At 41.5% G+C, this 19,512-nt stretch overlaps 3 protein-coding genes across 6 annotated transcripts in view; all 3 read left to right on the top strand.

Annotated features, from left to right (window-relative positions):
- Nucleotides 1–1,176: 1,176 nt before the first annotated feature.
- Nucleotides 1,177–10,016, top strand: LOC147241848 (leukocyte elastase inhibitor-like). 3 transcript variants are annotated; one of them, XM_086190738.1, is made up of 10 exons: nt 1,177–1,291; nt 1,726–1,907; nt 4,431–4,538; nt 5,401–5,538; nt 5,729–5,846; nt 6,158–6,300; nt 8,348–8,425; nt 8,525–8,614; nt 8,700–8,880; nt 9,046–10,016. In XM_086190738.1, exons 2-10 carry the CDS (start codon nt 1,731–1,733, stop codon nt 9,270–9,272), a joined length of 1,260 nt encoding a protein of 419 aa, XP_086046864.1. In that variant the 5' UTR covers nt 1,177–1,291; nt 1,726–1,730; the 3' UTR covers nt 9,273–10,016. The 3 variants fall into 3 exon arrangements, with proteins under 3 accessions (XP_086046864.1, XP_086046866.1, XP_086046865.1); XM_086190739.1 differs by lacking the exon at nt 1,177–1,291 and adding an exon at nt 1,308–1,341; XM_086190740.1 differs by lacking the exon at nt 4,431–4,538.
- A 1,467-nt stretch (nt 10,017–11,483) lies between these two features.
- On the top strand, nt 11,484–17,810 carry pigm (phosphatidylinositol glycan anchor biosynthesis, class M). Of its 2 annotated transcripts, XM_086191427.1 has the most exons (9): nt 11,484–11,501; nt 11,740–11,918; nt 12,708–12,881; nt 13,015–13,135; nt 13,397–13,640; nt 14,284–14,387; nt 14,686–14,840; nt 15,015–15,116; nt 15,296–17,810. In XM_086191427.1, exons 2-9 carry the CDS (start codon nt 11,748–11,750, stop codon nt 15,461–15,463), a joined length of 1,239 nt encoding a protein of 412 aa, XP_086047553.1. In that variant the 5' UTR covers nt 11,484–11,501; nt 11,740–11,747; the 3' UTR covers nt 15,464–17,810. The 2 variants fall into 2 exon arrangements, with proteins under 2 accessions (XP_086047553.1, XP_086047554.1); XM_086191428.1 differs by lacking the exon at nt 15,015–15,116 and having other exon boundaries at nt 11,492–11,918.
- ahrra (aryl-hydrocarbon receptor repressor a) overlaps nt 15,608–19,512 on the top strand; it is an 81,422-nt gene continuing 77,517 nt past the window's right edge. Inside the window, exon 1 of the mRNA XM_086191425.1 lies at nt 15,608–15,739. The gene's annotated coding sequence lies outside the window, so the exon portion shown is untranslated. The remainder of the gene's footprint in view (nt 15,740–19,512) is intronic.

Raw genomic sequence — 19,512 nt, 5'->3', positions numbered from 1 at the left:
TATTTGAAACGAGCCTTTGTCCCACAGGCTGCATACATACACACACGTATATATGGACTTTGTACACTCATATGACTCATCCAGATAAAGCTTGCACATCTATGCTGTTTTATCTCTGCTACACTAAGAATACCCTTTACCAGAGTGTGTTCACACCCACATTTATTCTTAGTATCCAATAAGATTTTTCTGTTTTCAAATGCTGACTATCAATCCATCCATTGTCTTCCGCTTATTCCTACATTAAGGGTTGCGGGGGCTGGAGCCTATCCCAGCGTCAACAGGCAAGAGGCAGGGTTCACCCTGGACAGGTCACCAGTCCATCACAGGGCCAACGCATAGAGACAGACAACCATTCACTCTCACAGTCACACCTACAGTCAATTTAGAGTATCAATCAGCCTCGTCCCCTCTTGATGTCTTTGGACTGTGGGAGGAAGCTGGAGTACCAGAGAGAACCCACACAGGAACAGGAGAACATGGAGACTCACACAGAAAGACCCTGTGCTGGAGCAGGGACTCAAACCCGGAACCTTCTTGCTGTGAGGAGACAGTGCTAGTAAATGCAAATTGTTATCTACCTGTATTGTGATCCCATCCATCCCATCACTGTACACTAGAGAACACATGCCACATGTTCATGTTCAATCAGGAACTATAAAACTAAATGTTACATTATAATCTAGTGCAATTCATAACAGCTTAATATGTCAAGGAAGAAGTTAATAATGTTCCAAAGATCCAGTTAATTTTTCTGGACCCAGGCATCTACACATCTTCGATTATTACTGAAAAATAAGAACATTAGAATATCTCTCTGAATACGAATTACAAAAATGTCTTTCTTTGAAGCAAGGTGATGAAGCTTTTGCAGTTTTGCATATGCTTGGTGTTTCTTTTGTTGACATTTATTCCCATAAAAAAGCTCATCTTTGCATTTCTGAGATTCAGATAATACTACAAAATCATTCAACTGTAGTTTAAACTAATGTACATTTTCTCACCTAACATTCTTAAGATTGAATCGGACAGGCTAATACATTATTTGTTGTATTATTAGCATTCATTTATCTGTTTTTATGCAAATTAATTCCGTATTCACATGATTTATATGAGTGAAACATTAAAGGGATGACGAAGGAGTAAATGACAGGTTTTTTTTTTATCTTTATCGGCTTCCGTAGTGACAGTTGAGAACGCGGAAATGTAGTTGACGTTTCGGGGTTGGCTAAATAAAAGGAGACGTTTCGTTTTCTTGGCAGCTTGAGGAGACCGAGCGAATCGTCTGTCGGTAAGTTGCCTTGAGGACGTGCTTCATTCAGTCTCTGGCGGTATTGTACGGTACATATAAAGTTTGATGTCAAATGTCATGACTAGCTAGTCCATGCATACGTGTCTGGTTATACTATATTCTATTGAGACGTAGACGTTTACCTCTTCACTGTTAAAATACCCCTTGTAAATTTGTGCTCACAAAAGTAGTGTCGCTACTTAAATTACTCATTAGAAACATGACATTTTCGATTGAATTACCTTTTCTAGCAGTATCGAATGTCGCCTACCTAAATAGTGAGTGCTGCCACTTGAAGTTAATGGTTGTTGTTTTTTTTACTTTCAGAAAAATCTGTGCATCCCAGTGTCCCGTCATGAGTCAGATCAGTTAAAGACAATTTTATTAACATGTAGTGCAAGCATTAATGCTCTCCCATCTTTTCTGTGCATCAGACACAATGGCATCACCCGCACCCCTTTCTAAGGCCAACACCACCTTCTCCCTGGCTTTACTTAAATGCCTGGGGGATAATGACAAGTCTGCCAATGTCTTCTACTCCCCCTTCAGCATCTCCTCTGCCCTGGCAATGGTGATGCTTGGGGCCAGGGGCAACACATCCACCCAGATGTCGGAGGTACAAGCACACTTCCCCTGCCTTTGATTGCTCCATTTCTTCTGACAAGGTTTTATGAGGGGCGGCTCTGTGTTGTGTCACTATGGCAACGTGGTGCCTAATATGGACTTTTAAAAGCGTCAAAGATGGGGATAAAGCACTCAGTACACGTTATCGCTCCCTGTTATACACATAGACGGTTTGTTTGTCTTCCCGCATGAAAGTGAATTGGCTGATGCTGATGAGTAGATGAGTACTTACAGTCATTTGCAATCATTTTTTAACACGGTTGTCACCATGAATCATTAAAGTGTATTTCCCATTCGGAAGTGTTGTGGTATGAAAATGTTTGTGGGTGTTAGTTTGTGTACTAAAATTAGAAGAACCCTGTCCTTGAGCAACACACTGGCACATTGTGCAATGTAGGCGGGTGTTGACAAAGTGTCAAACTAGAACATTTATGTCATTTTTCCCAAAGAAAAGACACACCCATATAACGCCAAGGTGGTTGAAGTGAGGTGTTAGTATGTGGGAGTGGCAGGGCGGCACCCTCATTCACCCTTGAGTGGCTCAGAGGTAGGGCAACCGTTTAGCAATCAAAGGGTTACTGGTTCGATCCCCAATTGAGCAAAATACTGAATCCCTAAGTGCTCCTGGTGAGTAGGTTGGCGCCTTGCATGGCAGCCTCCTCCATCAGTGCGTGAATGAGATGACGCTGTGAAGCGATCTGAGTGCCGCTAAGGTAGAAAGGCTTCATATAAAAACGAGTCCGTTTAGTATCGGGATGATGGCAGATAGTCACAACTTCGAAATTTTGTATATTTGCGACCTCTTTCATGAAAAGTGATAAAAGAGTTCGCCATGAAGAGGTGACTTCGCCTTGTCAAGGGAAAAAAAAGTCGTCGAGTCAAATTTGTTCGTAAGAACACTGAACGAAAGAGGCACGTGTGTTTTGTGAGGGTTAAAGGTGTAGTGCCTCGAGTTGTGACGATAAAAGTGTGTGCGTGCTTGTGTGTGAGAGAGAGATAGAGAGTGCAGTTGTAAACATGTCTTTGTGGTAAAAGGGCTTGCCAGCGATGCTATCACCCAGTTTAAAAAAGAACTTGTCCCTTATCGTACCACCGTGACTCATTCTGATATGGAGATGCGCCTTGTTGAGTAATGGGCCGTCAGAGTCCCGCTGCAATGGCTCCACATAGGGAGAGCACCGGTGGAAATGTAACGTTAGCTCATCTTAGTCTGACGGAATTTTACTAACTTATTTAAATACAATTTACATAGGAGAGGTAGCCTGATGCAGGAAAAAAAAATCCGATATTTGCACTGGTCAATATTTTTACATTAAAAGTACACGTGGTGGCAATGAAATGTTCTTTAAGGTATCCAGTAAAAGTACCCGTGTCATATTATCAAACGGTACGATCAGTAAACCAGAAAAAGTCTGGTCAACACACGTCAGCTGTCTGTGGATGAGACGCTGATCCAAGGCTGTGTGAGAACCTACGGCTGGAGATGCTACGTAACAGAACGAGCCACGCTGGCGTCATGCTTGGTAGTTTTTTAGTCGCTCAGTCCTCCACTCTGGTGCAAATATTTCCACCACTATTAAATCGACTGCCATAACATTTTGTGCAGATATTGATGGAAGCCAGATGGCTATCCCCTCACGTCTGTCTGATGACACCGCGAGGCTGACTTTTATTAAATGTCCCTGACTATGACTATTTGTGTTAGTTGTTGTTGTCACTATTTATTCAGTAGAGTAAAACATTCGTATTTTGATTACTGACCTGTACAAATGTTTTTTATTTGTATTTCTGATGACGGTTTATCATGTTTTGTGTATGAGTTTAGAGCCGCACATTTCAAATTTATCTGTAAGTTGTGTGCATTTCTCTTGATAATGATGCAGGATCCCATTTGATGATTGTATCGCAAATTGCCAAAGTGTACACTGTGATGCAATTCTACTTTTTCAGCAAGTAGTGCAGGTTCTAGTCTCTACAACAAGCGGATGGACGGCCACACAATTTTCCACAGGTTTAAACACAGTTGTGTGAGACAGAGTGACAGTGGAAGGTGAAATGTCCTTTTGTTTTGTTTTTTAAAGTGATGTTTCTTGAAAATGTTTGCCTTTCCACTGGTGAATAGCTTGAGTTGAAAGATGGTCGTAGGACTTTCATACAGAATTACAATCATCTGTGATTCCCTCTCTGTGTTTGTGCTGCTGACAGGGTTCTACCTCCTCAACTTCTGGTTACACCTTCTTTTTTTTCCCCCAATCTTGTAGTTATGGTTACGTACTGTAAATAGTAGCTTAGATTTCTGAGTTAAATTTTGTGTCTTTTTAAAAACCTTAAAGCTCTTCGGTGATCATCTGTGATTTCTCTCACATCTAAGCGCAACAAGTAAGCGCGGAGGAATACGACGACGAAAATAGGTCTCAGTCCACACGTCGCTGTTAGGATGACTGTTACCGTTGCCTTCACGCAGCCAGCACACATGATGTCTAACAACAGCGAACACTACCACTTGAACCCCCAGGTCCTCTGCTTCACTGAGGCAGAGAAACCGGCGCTGGAAGCAGCACCAGAGTTGCAGATGATGATGATGCAGCAAACGGTCCAGTCCAGTCTGCCCAAGTTTTTGCAGGTGGTAACAGAGAGCAGTACAAGAATGAGAAGTATTTGACTAAAAGGTGGTGTCATGTGGTGAGGGGATCCTTCCAGATACAAATATACGTAGCATTGCCGCTGCTTTTGCTTGCTGATCTCTAACCTGCTGCAGTCAGAACTCTCATGTGGAAGTGATAATAGGGAGTGGTCTCAGGGATACACGGTGTCGTGAAGCGCCGACATCTGTCACATGACACGGAGGGCGGGAGTGGTATCTTTTCTTCCTGGTGTGTGTTTTAACTCTCCCGTGCAGCTTCTAGAAACGGCTTGGAGTTTAAACAACAGAGGTTCGAAATGAGCAAACATAGAAAATGGGAAATCTTTCATTTTGTATATCACCCTTTATGTCAGGGTATTTCTCTGAATAATGTTCTTGTCCCGCAGAATGTCCATGTGCATGTATGTCCCTCTTACTAACCCTGCTGTCAAAGAGGTGTTTTCGGTCATTGGTTTTCCCACAGAGATCATGACTCTGAAAATAACAACTTGGTGTCCAGGAGGTTTTTTTTTTTGGAGTTGTTGTTTTTTGGAAAGCTTTGGCTGGGATTTCAACGGATTCTTTGAACTTAAGTTTCAAATGGTGCTCTCTCTTTTTCATACCAGTTTTTTTTCTTAAATTGTGTTTGCCTTCACCATATTTTTCAGTCAGTGTTTATAGTTTGAATTGACATGAATCAGGTGTGTGTGTAGAAACCATATGGTCGTAGAGACTCAATATGGCAGCACCGCCATGAACATTTTGCCTGATACTGATGACCCATATTAACATTGCTGCTCTATCCTGATATTCACAGTAAGTTGACTTGACCCATCTTGTGCTGCTGTTCTTTGCATTGCAGTGTCTGAAGACTCAGCAATGCGATGAAATCCACACCAGCTTTGGTCAGCTGCTGAGTGAGCTGAACAAGCAAGATGCTCCCTATGCCCTCAGTGTTGCTAACAGACTGTACGGGGAGCAGTCCTACCAGTTTGTTGAGGTATGTGCGCATTTACTGTCATGAGTTGGTTTGGTTTTTGTTTATACAATGGTAGCTTGACAAGAATGTGAGGCACAGATGGAAATCTTTTGCACAAGTGGGGGCCATGCTACAAACAAGTGGAATTCTCAGACTGCTGCTGAGCTAAAATGTTTGGCTGGCTAGAATCAGTAAATGTGTGTCTTTCCAGGAATTCTTAGCAGGCACCAGGAAGAACTACAATGCAGAACTGGAGGCTGTGGACTTCATTACAAGCTATGAGGCCGCCAGGCTGAATATCAATGGCTGGGTGGAGAACACCACACAAGGTAGAGTTATTTTACCTTTCCACAATGTGATTGTAACCAAGAACTGCAAAAAGAATTGGTGTTTGAGCCTGGAATTGCAAGAAACTTGAAATGACTCTGTATTTTTGATAAAATAATTTCATGGACACCCCTCCTCGCGCCTGAAAGCCGCTGGGATAGTCTCCACCCCCCACGCGACCCTTAACAGGATAAGCGGAAGAAAATGGATGGATGGATGGAATTTCATGGACTTAAAACACTGCTTAAGTGATTGTTTTGAGTTGTGTAATGCTTCATACATGTGTCATGGTTATTTGTTATTTGTTTAACAGGTAAAATTAAGGATGTTCTGGCTCAAGGTGTTCTGGACCAGTTCACCAGACTAGTGCTGGTCAATGCCATCTACTTCAAAGGCAATTGGGACAAGAAGTTTAAGGAGAGCTCTACAAGAGATGCTCAGTTTAGTCTCAGCAAGGTAACCTGCACAAAGAAGACACCGCATGGACAAATATGGATTGACAAAAGTAACCTAAAACCACCCTTTTGAGTCTTGAGGATTTTAGTATCTTATTATTGTATTGTTAGCCAGAATGAAAAAAAAAAAAGAAATCCATGTTCATGAACTGAAACCTGAGTGGAGAAAGTCATGGTATCTTTGGCCTAGAGAGGGCGAAATCTGATAATTTAAGACTGCCGGAAAAAAATGTGTTTGCCTTTCAACTACCCACAAATAGAGCTCATGACATCCAGACTGCAGAAAGAACCTTTAATGGCAACTGACAGCTAGCAACACCTGAACAGTCAAAACGTGCCAACTCCCAAGATCTCAAGCGCATCATCTGGTGTAGTCCATGCCTTCTTTATCCAGCAGGATAGGCAGTGACCCACAAACACTTGGATCCGTCCTAAAAGCTGAAAAAAAACTTGCGATCTGGTGTGGATGAGCATCCAGCTAGCATGTTCAGTTGAGCCAACTTGCTTGTGCTCACCATGGTAGCACGAAACTGTAAGTGTTATCAACTTTCTTTCTTTTTTTGAAACTCAAATCAAAGTGTTTATGGATTACTGAGCATAAACAACGCTGTCGAAACAGAAGCGGATTATAATGGATTTATTTAGTTTGTAAACTTTTGGGACAGTTGGGCTGTTGTTAGCCATCAGTTGCTGTTGGCTTTCAGCCACATTTATGTTTGCATTCTGGAGTTGCAAAGAAGTTGTTCAGTAACAAAAAAAATGTCTTCATGAGGTCAAGACGTGTATTTGTGAGAACTTGAAAGGCAAAATGCTGTGTTTGGTTGAAAACTGAAAAAGACAAGGCTGAAGGGTTCTCATATCGTATTTTCAAACTTCTGAGTTGCACAATCCTCCAACCCATTTTGTGTTCTCATTGGCTGCTAGCACCCAACAAAATGATCTCATCATGGCTCCATTCAGTGGAAGAAGACACGCACAAGGGTTTCGCAAGACACTGTGCTTTGAGTTCAAAGACTAATTCTTTGAAAATGCTTTTACACAGAACCTACAGATTTGATCTGACAAGGAGTTGTTCAGTCTGTTACGAATGTAAAGAAAACAGCTGCCAAGGCACTGAACTTTTCTCAGGGTAATAAAAAGTGTTAAGAACTGGTTGGCCACTGACACACCCGTAACTCACCGCAACAAGTATAAATGTGAAATGACCAGAGGCTCTGGCTCTCTGACTTATTGGAATTCTACTTCTTCTTCATCTTCCTCTTCTTCTTCTTGTCTTCCTTGAATTGCTTTTATTTTGGCAGCCTTAAGGACCTCTAAAAGTTGCGATACTTGGTGCGCACACCACACTGGGTTGGGCAAAAATTTACATATTTTATTGGTCTTGCGTATAGGTGTTCAGAAAATTACTCAATGGTATGGAGTTACTTTTTATCTTTATTCAAGAGTGTGGTATAGCAGTTTGAGGGTATGATTTATTGACTACATGTTCAGATTTTGCAATATTTTTCCCTCAACCTTGCCCTTGCACTCAAATAGCATCTGCTTGCACTTAAAATTTGTTCTGTTTCTGCTCAAACTGTGTTCCTGCTCTCAGATGTTGCTTACACAGATTTTCTGCGCTCACGCTTCAACTCTTGCTCTCGCATTCAGGCTGCTTTTGCTCGCTCATGAATCTTTCGCTCTGGGATTCTTCCTGCGCTCGCACATCATTGGTGTAACAACCCTGTCAAAATCCACAAACCAGTAGGAGGCCGTGCGTGATGTTGACCAATGAAATGATCCCTGCCACCTTGCAGATGTGTTTGCTTGGCTTCTTGGAGTGTCCTGTGTGGGCAGGGACTATGCATCCTACCTTAGGTTCATTCGCTGTTGATATTTTCATTGCACAGTGGATGCATTTGTCTGCTCCTTCGCGCTAAATCGAAATACTGTCAGCTGTCTTGAACGTCTCACTCTTCAAAAGTGCTGCATCGTGCTTGAGTGCCCACTTGTTGCTACTTGCGGCTCTCCAGTTTGTTTTAGAACTGATGTTTGCTGTTGCCTTTTAGAAAGCGAAGAAGTCAGTGAAGATGATGCACCAGAAAGCTAAGTTCCCTATCGCCTTCATTTCTGGAGCCAACTGCCAGGTACTGCAGAAATGAATGTGTCGTCTGTCATCAACATGTTGACACAGCCAAATGTTCTGTGGTACGCATTGATGTTCTCTCTCGCTCGCTGTTGCACAGATCTTAGAGCTGCCGTACAAAGGGAAGGAGCTCAGCATGCTCATCTTTCTACCCATTAGTATTGAGGACAATTCAACCGGTCTGGAGAAGGTATCACACACACACACACACACGGATACACTTGTTTGCAGTTGCACTCATAAATAAACACATGGTTTCATTGTATCCACCACAGTTGGAGAGTCAGCTGTCTTATGAGACTTTTGTGGAGTGGACTCATCCAGACATGATGGACACAGTTGAGGTCCAGGTTGGCCTGCCAAGATTCAAGATGGAGGAGAAGTATGACATGAAGAACGTCCTGATCAGCATGGGCATGGTGGACGCCTTCAGCGCGGAGATGAGTGATTTCTCTGGTAGGATTTGTCCCTGGAATGTATCAGAAGAACAGAAAATGGCCGTAGTTTATGATTTAAACATGATTCTAGTTTCTGTTCTAGCAATTTTTTTTTCTTTGGCATGCAAGGAGATGTCACCCTTATGCATTTATTAATAAAACTCATTCTCTCCTCCACTGTCAGGCATGTCTCCAGCCAATGACCTGGTGTTGTCCAAAGTCATCCACAAAGCTTTCGTGGAGGTAAATGAGGAGGGAACTGAGGCGGCTGCTGCCACTGCTGCAATTATGATGTTGCGCTGTGCCATGCGTCCACCCACTTTCATTGCAGACCACCCCTTCCTCTTCTTCATTCGACACAACCCTTCCATGAGCATTCTCTTTGCTGGCCGATACTGCTCCCCCGAGTGAGCGCTGAAAGCCTTGGAGCAGTGTTTCTCAACTGAAGCAGGCTTCATCAAAAATCTGTAACTGCAACATGATGATATTTTACTTCGCATCTGTGGAAGAAACACCACTTGTTTCCTGCAGCTAAGACGCATTTATCATCCTATATGGATACTGTCAAAGCCTTATGAGTTACCAGTTCGTTTGGATTTTTAAAATTACTGATTCATTTTGTTTCATTGCTGGTGGCAGTGCCTTTACAGACCTGACTGGGCCGGCCCATCTGGCATTAACCAGAATTGCCAGGCCAAGCCTGCTTATGCATATCTGCCTTACCTCTGACGAGTACTTCTATGTTAAACCTGTGCCTTCCAGTACTTTGCGATGTATCCTTTGCACTTACTTCCATCTTTACGGCCCTATTTTTGCTGCATCCAAACACCCCACCCAATTGTTTGAGATAAAGATTTAACTTTCCTTTAACTTTAAAAATCATGTCTGAGGGTTTCAAAATTCTCTGCACTTCACATAGAGAGCATGTAAGTTAATTATTCGTTAGTTATATAGATTTCAGACCAAAGGGAGGAGGAAATGAAGTCACACTGTTAAGTTCATGTGTCCTTTTGTAAAGTGCAGTCCAATGCATATTATGAATATGAACTATAATGGATTAATTTTTACACGAAGGTCTGGACTGACATGGTGCCCATATTACTGGAATGCATCTTTATTCTTTTACATGTTTAATAAAAGTGTGCGGTTCAGAAATGTTGTATGCTTTATTATTTGCCCTAAATTGTATGTTTATTACAATATTATTTCATCTGTTTTTTTATTTCCAGTTTTATGAGACGCGTTAGATGCGTCAGTCAGATGTCTCCACTGGAGCATACCTGTCACAGTACCATTACTTTTTGTACTGATTGATATGAAATCATCTTTTGAATCCTGGATCACTTTGATCCAGGCAGATCTTGCAGCTGTCACGTGATGGAATCGTTTTTGAAATATTTGACAGCTAAAACGGGAGTGTACAAATAATGCCAACGTAGCTTTTTTTTCTACAGTTTTGAAAGCTCAATAGCAGGATATCAGTCACGCGATGATTGTTGTCAGCACACTTGGATTATTAGGTATTACAGGTATTACAGTATAAGTGAATGCTTCCTCAGGATATAAAAGAGCTTCTCACTCCTCTACGGATGGTAGCACTAATGCATGCTGGAAATGATTCCAAAGACCAAAAAGTCCCTTTTGCTGATATGCAAAAGAATTAATGACAGATAGCATATATTTATAGCAGGAATTGTTGCTTCCCTTTTTGTCTCTTCCCCTCTCCGTCTACATGTCTGATCCTGGATCTGCTCTATGTTCCTGCCTGTTAAAAGGAAGGTTTTCATCACCGCTGTTGCAGGATGTGCTGCTGATGGAGAATTGTTGGGTGTGAATTCATTGAAGGTGTGTGGTGTTGAACCTGCTCTACTTGTGAAGCATCTTGAGAGAACTTTTGTTGTGATTTGGTGCCGTACAAATAAAACTGACTTGACTACTAGCATTACAATAGGTAGAAAAGCTTAAATTATTAAAAGCAAAAAAAAAAAGAGATGATTTGCTGATGGAAATGTTTCAGTCGTGAGTTGGAATTGTACGACCTTGTCTTGCTCCTGCACATATTGGTGTGGAGAGTGATGAGAGCTCAGTCAAAAGTGCAAAGACAGCACTGAAATCAAAAGATGATTATATGAAAGTTCCTGCTGAAAAGCATGAGGCCAAATCATTGCTAAAGGAATGCTGCGGGGATACGTTACAGAGGAATTACTGTAGAAACAGACGTCAAAGGAAGATTTCAGCTTGCAGAAATCAATTCAGATCTTTTGGAGGAAAGTCCAGAGGACTGGAAGTAATTTTACCACGATTTGGACTGCCAGATTAAAAATCCTATTTTTTCAAAAGCAAAAGTGCATGTCAGATATATGTAATTCTTGTTATTTTCCTGACAATGAGCCTGTAATAATTAGGTTTAGGAGTGAGGAGTGCTGCACTATTCCTTTTAATTTTTCTTGGGCGTAGGTTTCTTTTCTTTTCTGTTTGTTGTTGTTGTTGTTGTTGTTGTTTTTTCCCAGAATTTTGTTTTCCCACATCACCTGTAACATTAAACCCTCCGGTACAATTGGTGGCGGTATGCATATTTTAGTGTTGAGTGCGTTTCACCAATAATACCAGAGAAGAAGATCATCATAACGTCACATCCGGGTATTTTCCTTGTTCACATTTTCGGAATGAGTGGGAATGTAGTTGGCCACAAACGACTCTTCAACAAACAAACATGACAGTAACTTTTTAAGCAATGTTTTTTGTATTAAAGGTAACACGCATGGCTACGGAAACGGAGTGTTTGACGAACGTATAGCAGCAACTCCGGGACAACAAAATTGCTAGCTAGCTAGCGAGGTCGTAGTTTGTTGCTTGCTGATCTGTTTCTCCTAAACAGAGGTGGGAATGGAGAGGCTACTGTCCAAGCTCACAGGCAGACATGTCCTTTTCTCGGCTTCCTTTGCTATACGACTGGCCCTGGTCGTTTATGGAGACTTCCATGACAGGACTATGATGGTGAAGTACACTGATATAGACTATCATGTATTCACAGACGCTGCAAGGTTCATTACTCAGGTAACAACATCAGTCTTGTGGCCTCTTAAACCTGTTGTGGTTGATTACAGTGTGTTTCTGCCAATAAAATGCTTTGTAAACAGTTCAATTTAAATGCTTGTCGCTCTTATTAAAGTAGTTCCTCTTACCACTTCCTACTATGTCTGTAATCTATCCTGCAGATAGTGAGGAAAAATACTGGATAATCTGGATTTACTTGAAATGTAACTGGGTTGTACTTAAATGTACTTTTAATCTAAATATCATCTCAGTTGGTCCAGTTTTCAGGATGTGTGCCTGCTGACAAACATTGTCACCTTCTCAAAATAATTGCCCGTGTCATTTTTTGACAATTTTCTTTTTGCTTAAATCAACTCCTTATAATGTTTTGTCTCAATTTTTTTGTATGTTTTTAGTAAAACTTGAGAAAATGACTTAGATGATTATTTTAAGAAGGTGAAGACATGCCAATTGGTTCCTTGTTTTCTTCCCCCACTGTCATTAATATATATATATGTGTGTGTGTGTGTGTGTGTGTTTAGTAATAATCATCATCAGTTCACACAATAGTATAAGCTGCCCCAGTGTTGTACATGATAAACACAGGTTCAGATATACTGTATAGTTATTAAACATGCAGTGAGCACAGTTTTTGCGAAAGGAAATAAACAGTTTTATTGAATAAAAAACTGTGTAATGATTTTATCAGAAATATACCAATATACACAATATCATGTCTGAGTGACCATTGTTTTAATGACTGACTGAATATGACTTTCATCATTTAATTATGGGTACCTCTTTCCCTAGGGTGAGACCCCATACAATCGATCAACCTACCGTTACACACCCTTACTAGCCTGGCTGCTCACCCCCAACATCTACCTCAACATGCTGTTTGGCAAGATCCTCTTCATCCTGTGTGATGTGTTGTCAGGATTTCTGATTCAAGAGACCCTGTGTCTGCGAGGTCTTGGCCCTGAGGTTTGTTTGCAGACAGTTTTCAAAGGAAAAAAAATAGTTGATGAACATGTCAACTTATAGCATTATTGTTTTGTTAAAAACAAGACGAGACAGAGGACTTGAGAGGCTTTACCAAATGTGGATTTCTGTTCAGAGAGCACGTAGGGTCTGTTCTCTGTGGCTCTTCAACCCTCTGCCCATGGGTGTGTCCAGCCGAGGGAACGCTGAGTCCATCCTGGCTGCTCTGGTGCTGGGGACGTTACTCTGTATTGAAGGTGAGTGTGTGCATGTTCATCTGTGGGTTTTGACCTTCAAGCAAGAGAATATTTTGACATTCTGACATGTTTTTTTTTGAAGTGAATTGCACTGAATTGAAAGTTGTTACTTTGCTAATATTTAAATGGGTGACTATTGTTTCTAGTCCTTGTGAGTATTGTTGTGAGTTATGGTACTTTAGTTTCCAGACAACACAGCGCCAGTATCATCCGTTTTTGCACACATTTCCTTCCTAATAGGTTTTGTTTTTCTCCCTCTAGGCCGGCGTGTGATTTGGGCAGGCGTGCTCTATGGCCTGTCAGTCCATATGAAGATCTACCCAATTACATATGCTCTGCCTATTGCTCTGACTCTGCGCACGCAGGAGAGCAGAGGAGAGGGAGACAATAAGGGGTGGAGGAGATACACTGGGTTCTTAGGAAGCTTCCTCAGTCGAGAGCTGTTCGTCTTTGCAAGTGTGGCCGGAGGTGTTTTCTCTGTCTTCACAGCATTCTTCTATTACATGTGAGATAAACACAGGGATGATGCACACGGTCATCACTTCCTGTTGCCAGGGACTTACTTTTCAAATTTCATGATATTAAGAATTGCAATCGTGCTTTACAGTGGCGTGACATGCTGAATCTCAAATACCACAAATGTCACTTTTGCAGTGATTCTCAAATTTTCTCTAATAATCTGCTGTTTTGAGAACTCGAGCGAATTTCCCTTTTGAGAACGTTTCAAGCCAAGTGCCAATGAACAACAGAATATTTTTCTGTACCATCAGTTTCAGATTTATTCAACAACAATCTTGGCTCTGAAATAAGTGAAGGTAACATTTCAAATGTTGACAATGCATCAGTAATTTTTTTGCTCACTAAATTTTGGCATGTATTAACACGAAGACAGCATAAGATTAACGTTGAACTCAACTGTGTATTTTTGTAAAGTTGGCCCTAGAATTTAGTGAGAAGTATGGTTTTGAGCTTCATTGAGGATCTTTGTCAATTTCTGAGTCACTTTCTCCTCCGGGTGCAGTCTTTTTTTTCTTTTTTTTTTGGAAAGGAAGCCTCACACAGATTTATGTGAATCAGCTGACACCTGTCAGAAATGAGAAGTAGAAAAATTCTGTCAGACGTATGGTTTATCAAACTTGTGTTTACAGGTATGGTTGGGAGTTCCTTCATGAGACGTACTTGTACCATCTAACCAGGAGGGATATCAGACACAACTTCTCTCCATACTTCTATATGCTCTACCTCACCGCAGGTACGCGTCCATCCGGACCCTCACAGCGCTCTTTACTGAATGATAAAATAAAAGCTGGAGTGGATCAGGTGGGAGGGATCGCACATTAGAATTCATGAGGTTTTTACAACCTGATTTAGTATCAGGTTGGACTTTCCTAAGCAGTATAAATACATTGATAGACCAGTGGTTGCAGTCTAGCAAACACATCACTGCTTAGGCAAGACAGAACAACATCTTTGGACTGAAGCAATGAGAGTAAGTGAGGAAGCCCACTGAACTCGACTTAATCCTCTTATTTTGTCTTGTGTCGGTGCAGACAGCAAGTGGAGCCTGTGGCTCGGTCTGGCAGCTTTCCTGCCCCAGCTCATCCTGCTCTTGATAGCATCATGGGCTTTTCACCGTGACCTGGCCCTCTGCTGTTTCCTGCACACCGCCATCTTTGTCTCTTTCAACAAAGTCTGCACTTCACAGGTACGCAAGTCAGCGTCAGCACAGAGCCTGAGAAGGCATCAGATGATGTCACGTCGCTGAAAAGGTTTCACTCAAGAAAAACGCTGGCTATTATTTTCCTTTTCTCCTGTATGTCTTCCCACTGTCTGATTAGTTGCATGTAGACACAGCTCATCCCTGGTATCTGTTTTACAGTACTTCCTGTGGTACCTGTGTTTGTTACCCTTGGTCATCCCTCACCTGAGTCTTTCACTTAAACAGGGTGTGGGGCTCCTGCTCCTCTGGTTTGCTGGACAGGTAATTCAAACACCTAATAATACAATGAAATATGACTTGCACCTTGTTGTTGTCACATAAATGTAATTCGTAGCAGTGTTTGTATCCATCTACGGTCTGGTTTAGAAGGGTCTCCTCTGAATGGTGTAACTGTATGAGCCTCATAATGGCAAAACATTTATATTTGTCTCCACCTCTAGGCTATTTGGTTGGGGCCGGCCTACCTCCTGGAGTTCGAGGGCTACAACACCTTCCTGTGGGTCTGGCTCGCTGGATTGCTCTTTTTGACCATTAACTGCTTTGTTTTGACTCGGATTGTTGGCCATTACAAGCCAACACAAATGCCAAAGAGGGCAAAGCTGGAATGACACATGAGTGTGTCTCTGACTGCAGCTTCAATATTTAACGGTGAAAACACAGTGTGTCTGGTGCTCGACCACAACATTTATTTCTTGTGATCTAAATCATTCTAAAGAGAAATGTTGTATTTTCAGATTTTTTTCAGTTTGTCTATCTGTTAAAGGCAAACGCCTGTAGGTCAGGGACTATGCTACAGGATCTATGGGGAAAATGTTATACCGCCTTCACGGGAGTTGGAGAGGCGTGTCCTTCTCCTTGGGGCGGAAACTATTTCACTTCGGAGGGTGAGTGAAATACTCCACTTGTGACCACTGTCTAAACAGATGCATATTCCACACTGCCTTCTGTACGTCACTGCTGAGCGATTAGATTTGCATCACTTAATTGATTGAGTATTTAACTTTAATGTTTACGCTCTAACATCCCAAGTAAATAATCCGACTAAATCTTGTCATCTTTGTGAAGTATATAACTGGAGGCTAAACTGCAGCCTCCTCTGAAAAGTTGTTAGATAAAACACTGTGAAGAATTGTGTTCATTTCTCTGGCGCTTGCAGAGGATGAATAACCGTGGGGAAAGTTGAATTCTACATTTCGAGATGCCAAGAGATTCTTTCGAGTACAACTGCAGGTACAGATGTCAGGGGGCAAAATAAATGTGGTATCTCTACTTCACATTGAATACTTTAACTGGATATCTTCATCACTAATCAGAGTGATGTCAAATGATAGTATAAACATTAAAATAGTTTTGCTAGGTTGTGAATTCTGCTTTATATTGATGGTAATATTTGCTTTCTACTTAAAAAAATATTATATACTCGCTTCTTCAGAAGGGTGACGCGGAAAAAATGCTTACAATTAGGCAAACTGATGCTTTACTGCAAAGCTGGAATGGATACATTGTACAGACAAATCTGAGATAAAATGATCAGATTTGTTCCTGTATTGGAAATATACCTTTAAATGACTCAGGGAATTTTTTTGGTGTGTAAATGAACTCTTTAATGGAATGGAATTGGTTGCATTGTGTCAGTAATAAACACTAATGAACAAAATTAGTTTCTCATTATTGATAAAGACATTATTGAACATCCAGATGAGAATACAAAATTCAGTTGCCTTAAGAACACAGCTAGTCGGTATTTCAGATAAATTCATTGTGCCTACGCAGGAGAAGACATGCCGTTTGTTGCGTTCGCCTCTGTCTTTGTAGATTTCAGTTGATGGCAAACTCTTCCTCAGCTGTAATGCGTTGTTGCAACCAGTAGGTGGCAGTATTTGTCTGAAGGTGAAACAGTTGGAACGTCTGTCCTCATGTAACCCTCTCAGATTAATCTGTCAACTGGAGTATAAACCAAAACAAACAGTGCTGGCAGTGGCTCCCTGATCTCGCTGTACTTCCCTCTGATCTCACATAGAGAGTGATGGAGTAGTCGCTTCACTTGTGCCATATATGAAGTAGCCATGCCCCAAGCCAGTGAGTGCAGCTGCGCATGAGAGTAATAACATCTTTGCATGTATGTGTGTTGATGCATTTACTTCTGTCAGACTTAAATTCTATGTATAGTGATGTTGAGGTAATGTCATTCACTTAAAGTATTTTGTGTGAGTGTAAAAGCTAGCCTACTTGTTTGTTGCGTATGTGCGTGCTTGTGTCTATGACTCACTGTCAGCTGCAGCTTGCATTTCTAGTTTATGAATCACCATGTTGCACTGAGTAACCTTTCAAACTGGCTAGTTGCCCCCAGGCATATACATAAACCCTTTTATTTCAGCACTCCATCCCGCTGACTACCTTCAGTTTGACTGTTTATTTTGAACCTTGTGGGACTAAAAAGCTCAGCTTGTCCCTTTCATCTTATATGTTGTTTTTTTTTTGTCCCAGCCAGGACTGGTAGAACCCCATTTGATTTGATTTGGAGTCTATTTTAGCATGTGAACATGACATATTCAGTGGACAGACTGCTATAATAGACAGCTAAAAGGAATGATTGAAAGTAAACATATTGGCAACAAAAAGTGAATGAGCTGAATAGTTGAAAGTAGACACACACAAAAAAAAAGATAAAAGAACTGGAATTATTAGCCAAAATTGAATAATGGTTGAAATAATTAAAGCTAAAGTTGATACATGGCTGAATTGATGAAATGTACTAGACTACTTAAAGGAATGGATAGTGTCTCAGTGGTTAGCGGAACGTTTTGACTTTTTTAAAGCTTATGATGTGTAGTTGAAAATATAGATCAAAGCTACAAATGAACGATTGACATTATTAGCTAAAACTGACAAAGGGTGAAGTAACTTGCCAGGGTTGCTAAATGGTTTAAAATGTGAAAAATAATGGATAATTGGTGAAAGACTATGAAAAGGCAATGAGTTGGTATTTAGCTAATGTTGCAAAACAATGTTAAAAAAACTGAAGTGAATTCATTGAAAACATAGACAAAGGTAATGACTATATTTGAAATGATTTGCTAAAATTGTTATGGTTGAAATAGCAAAAGTAATAAATATGTTGTTTAAATTTGCTGTCAGAGGGAATGGATGGAATTGGTTAGTGAAACAGGGGGCGGCATGGCTCAGAGGTAGAGTGGCCATCTAGCAACCAAAGGGTCGCTGGTTCCATCCTCACTTCCCCTGGTGACCATGTCCAAGTACCCTTGAGCAAGATACTGAACCCCTAATTGCTTCTGATGGCCCTGCGTCTGACTGGTGACCCTTCCAGGGTGAACCCCGCCTCTCACCCAATGCCAGCTGGGATGGGCTCCAGCCCCCCTCCCCGTGACCCTAAACAGATAAGCAGTATAGAAAATGGATGGATGGATGGATGTTTATTGACCCACTGAAGAAGGCAAAAAATATTGGTGAAATTGATAGTTTAAATGACAAGTTTGTGTATAAATAGCTAAAATAGACCGCTAAAAGGATTGCGTAGTGGCCTTGTCGTTGGCTAGCCATGTTGAATAAAATCATGACAAGGCTAAATATGAATCACTGAAGGTTAGCTTGGAAGCTACAGTTAACAAATAGATTGTTGAACAAAGTCAAACTTGACCAAACTGGCCTAAACACTGGCAGTGCAGGGTTTTATCACTTGATCCGCTGTCATGTAACTGATATCATTATCAAGTTTAAAATAAATTCAGATGAACCCCTCTGGTACACCACGTGTTGTGTTCGTGAAAAAGAAGCACATTAGGCAATGGTACAACTTCAAGGGGGACAGAATGCGATAACACGAGGCCTGTGTGTGTTTGTGTGTGTCCATTAACTGTAACAGGAAGAAAGAAATGGCAAGGTTGTGGGCGGGGGATTGCGTGACTATCTCCCATATGCTTAGTAGGGTGTGTGTATATGTGCATGATAATATGCATGCATATGTGTACATGTGTGTCTGCGACATACCCTCAAGGATTCCCTTCATTGTCATCAGGGGACATTGGGGGAGAGGGGAGGAGGACATTGTTGTGTCTATGTATATACTGCTACATCTGCCTATATGAGTGTGTATTAGCGTGTGTGTGTGAGAGACACAGGGAGTGGGTGTGACCAATTAGGACAAATGGTGTGCAGAGCAGCAAAGAGTGGGGTATGAACGGTCACGCAACCTTGCATGGTATAGGATTATAGGTCTTGGTCTGCGCACACACCCACGCACACACACACACTCTCACACACACTCCCCCTCACAGATCCAGCTGTCAACAAGCATCAAACACTTTGCTTACACTATAGTTGCCCTGAGCGATTACTCCTCTCTTTTGATTGGATGTGCTCTTTTCATTGTTTTCACCCCTTACCCAAGCTAACTTCTCTTTTCTCACCTCACCCTCCACCTCTCTCTCCCCCTCTCTCTCTCTCTCTCTCTCTCGCTTTATTCTCACCCTTTCCCCTCCCTGCACAAAACAAGTGTCATATAGATGGCGTGTTGGAAGGTTGCGTGCATGCAGACGAATATTAAACATTTAAAGTCAGCCTTATCCGCCCTACCCCCCATTGTCACATCATCAGTCATGGAACTACAGAGACAAAAGCAAAGCACTCCTGTGGGAAG

Source organism: Aulostomus chinensis, chromosome 21 (assembly GCF_037954235.1).
Source record: "Aulostomus chinensis isolate RoL2024-O1b breed Wild chromosome 21, RoL_Achi_v1.0, whole genome shotgun sequence".
In the NCBI taxonomy this organism is placed as follows: Eukaryota; Metazoa; Chordata; class Actinopteri; order Syngnathiformes; family Aulostomidae; genus Aulostomus; species Aulostomus chinensis.
This window is presented reverse-complemented; position numbering and strand designations above follow the sequence as displayed.

What these genes read in the sequence shown, in the direction of transcription:
- LOC147241848 (XM_086190738.1), top strand. Translation starts at nt 1,731, where the DNA reads ATGGCATCACCCGCACCCCTTTCTAAGGCCAACACCACCTTCTCCCTG. An exon ending in AGTCCTACCAGTTTGTTGAG is followed by an intron (nt 5,539 to 5,728) that starts GTATGTGCGCAT and finishes GTGTCTTTCCAG; the next exon opens with GAATTCTTAGCAGGCACCAG. An exon ending in GGAGATGAGTGATTTCTCTG is followed by an intron (nt 8,881 to 9,045) that starts GTAGGATTTGTC and finishes CTCCACTGTCAG; the next exon opens with GCATGTCTCCAGCCAATGAC.
- pigm (XM_086191427.1), top strand. Translation starts at nt 11,748, where the DNA reads ATGGAGAGGCTACTGTCCAAGCTCACAGGCAGACATGTCCTTTTCTCG. An exon ending in TATGCTCTACCTCACCGCAG is followed by an intron (nt 14,388 to 14,685) that starts GTACGCGTCCAT and finishes GTGTCGGTGCAG; the next exon opens with ACAGCAAGTGGAGCCTGTGG. An exon ending in ACAAAGTCTGCACTTCACAG is followed by an intron (nt 14,841 to 15,014) that starts GTACGCAAGTCA and finishes TCTGTTTTACAG; the next exon opens with TACTTCCTGTGGTACCTGTG.